This window comes from Leucoraja erinacea, chromosome 16 (genome assembly GCF_028641065.1).
Source record: "Leucoraja erinacea ecotype New England chromosome 16, Leri_hhj_1, whole genome shotgun sequence".
In the NCBI taxonomy this organism is placed as follows: Eukaryota; Metazoa; Chordata; class Chondrichthyes; order Rajiformes; family Rajidae; genus Leucoraja; species Leucoraja erinaceus.
This window is the reverse complement of record NC_073392.1, coordinates 44,865,696-44,868,537: the sequence shown is the minus strand read 5'-3', so window position 1 is coordinate 44,868,537 and position 2,842 is coordinate 44,865,696. Positions and strand designations below refer to the sequence as shown.

The window sequence follows — 2,842 nt, the reverse complement described above, 5'->3', positions numbered from 1 at the left end:
CTTCCTCCTCACCCCTCCCTCACCCCTCTCTCTCGCTCTCTCCTCTCACTCTTCCTCTCCTCTCTTACCCCCACCTTCTCCTTCCCTCTCTCCCTCCCTCTCCTTCCTTCTCCCTCCCTCCCTACTCCCTCCTCTCTCCTCTCCTTTCACTCCCTTCCTTTTTCCTTCTCTTCTCTCCTTCCCTGCTCGGTCCTCCCTCTCCTCCTCCTTCTTTCCCTCTCCCCTCCTCCCTCCTCTTCCCTTCCTCCTCCTCTCTTTTAACCCTTCTCTTTTTTCCCCCTCCTTCTCTTTCCCATTCTTTGTCATCCCTTTCTTCCTCCCCTCTCGCCCTCCCCTCTTCTCACCAAACCCCCCCCCCCTCCCCCCACCTGTGAGTTTGGGGGGTGGGTTTAATTTGAGTGTGATCCGAGACCCTACTCCCCCTCCCCCCCCCCCCCCCCCTCAAACTCTGTTGGGCAACAGACCCAACGGGTCTGCCCTTGTCTAAGTTATATATAATAAAACTCAAACAGTTCCCCGTCCTCGCATCATACGGCGTCCGTCTGCCATTTTCTTTCTCCTTTGATTCATTGCCACGCCCAATCCAGACGTTCAATCTATCCGAGATATTTTCCCATTTCCTGGTAGAGATTTCGCTTTTCTTTCTAAGTATCTGCTCCTCATTTCATTTCTGTGTTGAAGTACATGTTTTTAATCAAATCCTTTCTCTCCCCCCCCCCCCCCCCCCCCCCCCCCCCCCACCCACCCACCCCCAAGTATTTCAAAAATAAAACGTGGCTTCTCCATTGACAAGTCAGCTCGTCCAACACAACTTCGAAACAAAGTTGCAAAGAGAGAACACTGGAACTTTTTCACTGCTGCTGCATTCAGGCATTTGAGGGCTGTGCAATCTTACAAAGAACGGAGAATTTGGGAACGTTCTCATTCCCAATGGAGGAAACGGGTGCATGGTGGCATATTGGGTTGTTGGGGGATCACACCATTGGGGGAGCAGACCCAACGGGTCTGCACTTGGTCTATTTAAACTAGAAAACTACTGTGTGGCCTGCCGCCGTCCGGCGTCCGTCCAGCTCCCGGCTGCATTTCTTCCTTTGATTCCTTGCTACGCCTAAACCAGACGCAGAATCGCCGACATCTTTTCCATTTCGGTAGAGATTTCACTTTTCTTTCTAAGTATTCACTCCTCATTACATTTCGTCGTGTTTATGTCAAATCCTTCTCCCCCCCCCCCCCCCCCCAATATTTCAAAAATAAACTGGCTTCTCACCCATAGAAGCAGCACCAGCCCCTGGTGAACGTTCCATCGTGTGATGTCACAATGCCCAATGCTCACATATGTCCAATCGGAATAGATAATTTACATATGCCTTTGCACCAGCCCCAGCCCCTCCCCCGCAGCCTGTGTCGAAGCGCGTCATCACGTGTGTGGGAATAGAGAAAGAGGATTGGGGGTGATAGGGAATGGGAACAGATGGACTGTGTTGTCCCTACCCCACCCCTTCCACCTCCCCTCCCACTATCTTCCATTTAACCCACTCTCACCCTCTCTCCCCCCACCCTCTCTCCCCCTCGCCTCCACGCTCTTTGTCCCCCTCCCTCCCCCTCCTTCCCTATCACCTCCTTCCTTCCCTTCCCCCCCCCTCCCTTCTCCTCCCATCCCATTTCCACTCTTCCTCCCTCCCCATTTCCTCTCTCTCCCTCTTTTCGTCCCCTCTTTCCTCCCCTTTTCATCAATCTCCCTCTCCTCACTCTTCTACCTCTCTCCTCATCCAACCCCATCCCACCTCTCCTTCCCCCACCCCTTCCCTCTCCAACTTCCCTCCCCCGAACCCTCTTCCTCCCTCCCCCTCCCCCATCCCCCCCTCCCCACCACCCCTTTCCGTCGCCCCCATCCCCCCCCATCTTCCACCTCTTCCTCCCCTCTACCCCCCTACCCCCCATCTCCCTCCCTCCCCTCAATCCCCCCCACCTCTCCATATTCTCCCTCCCCCTCCCCTCTCCCATCGCTCTCCTAGTTTCCTCCCTCCCCTCCCCATCTCACTCTCCCAAGCGCCATCCCTCTCCCTTCTCCTCTCCCCTCCCCCCTCCTACCCTCATTCCCTCTCCTCGTCCTCCACCCCATTTCACTCCCTCCACCCTCTTTGCCAACTATCCCCCTCCCCCCCATCTCCCTCCTTCCCCTCCCTCCCCCCTCCCCTACCTCCCCTCCTCCTTCCCCCTACCCCCTCCCTCTCTCCTCCCCCCCTCCGCTCCTTCTCCCTTGCCAAAGACCGATCGTTCCATAGAGAACAGGCAGGTTACGGGATACTGAGTAGGATGATCATCCATGAATCTCTTGAATGGCGGTGCCCGGCTTTCAGGGCCCATGTCCTACTCCTGCACCTAATTTCTATGTTTCTATGTTTTCCCTCTCCTCCCCCCTCTCCCACCCTTCTCCCAAGTCTCTTCCCCTCCTCGTCCCCCTCCCTCTCCCCCCTCTTCCCACTCTTCCTCTTCCTCGCCCTCCCCTCTCTCCCTCTCCCCTCCTCCCTCCCTACTCGTTCCCCTTCTCTTACTCCCTCTCATCTCCTCCCCTCCATCTCCCCCCTCCTCCTCCCTCTCTCCCCCTCCCCCCCTCCCCCACCACTCTCTCCTCCTCCCCCCTCCCCTGTCCTCTCCCCTCTCCCCCTAGGTCCCCCTCCCTCTCTCTACCACTAACCTTCCCTCCCCCCACCCCTCTACCTCTATCCCCCATCCTCGCCCCCTCCGCCCTGCCCCCTCACATCTCTCCCCCTCCCCCTCCCTCCGGCACCGCCTTTCTCCTGCCTTTGATTCGTTGCTCTAAACGATCCCAGATGCAGAT

The 2,842-nt window shown here is 57.0% G+C and overlaps 1 protein-coding gene across 1 annotated transcript in view; it reads right to left on the bottom strand.

Moving 5' to 3' along the window:
* LOC129704426 (inter-alpha-trypsin inhibitor heavy chain H3-like) overlaps positions 1-570 on the bottom strand; it is a 13,574-nt gene extending 13,004 nt beyond the window's left edge. The window contains exon 1 of the mRNA XM_055647481.1: positions 534-570. Within this exon, the coding sequence (XP_055503456.1) occupies positions 534-570 (37 nt within the window). The remainder of the gene's footprint in view (positions 1-533) is intronic.
* Positions 571-2,842: the final 2,272 nt, after the last annotated feature.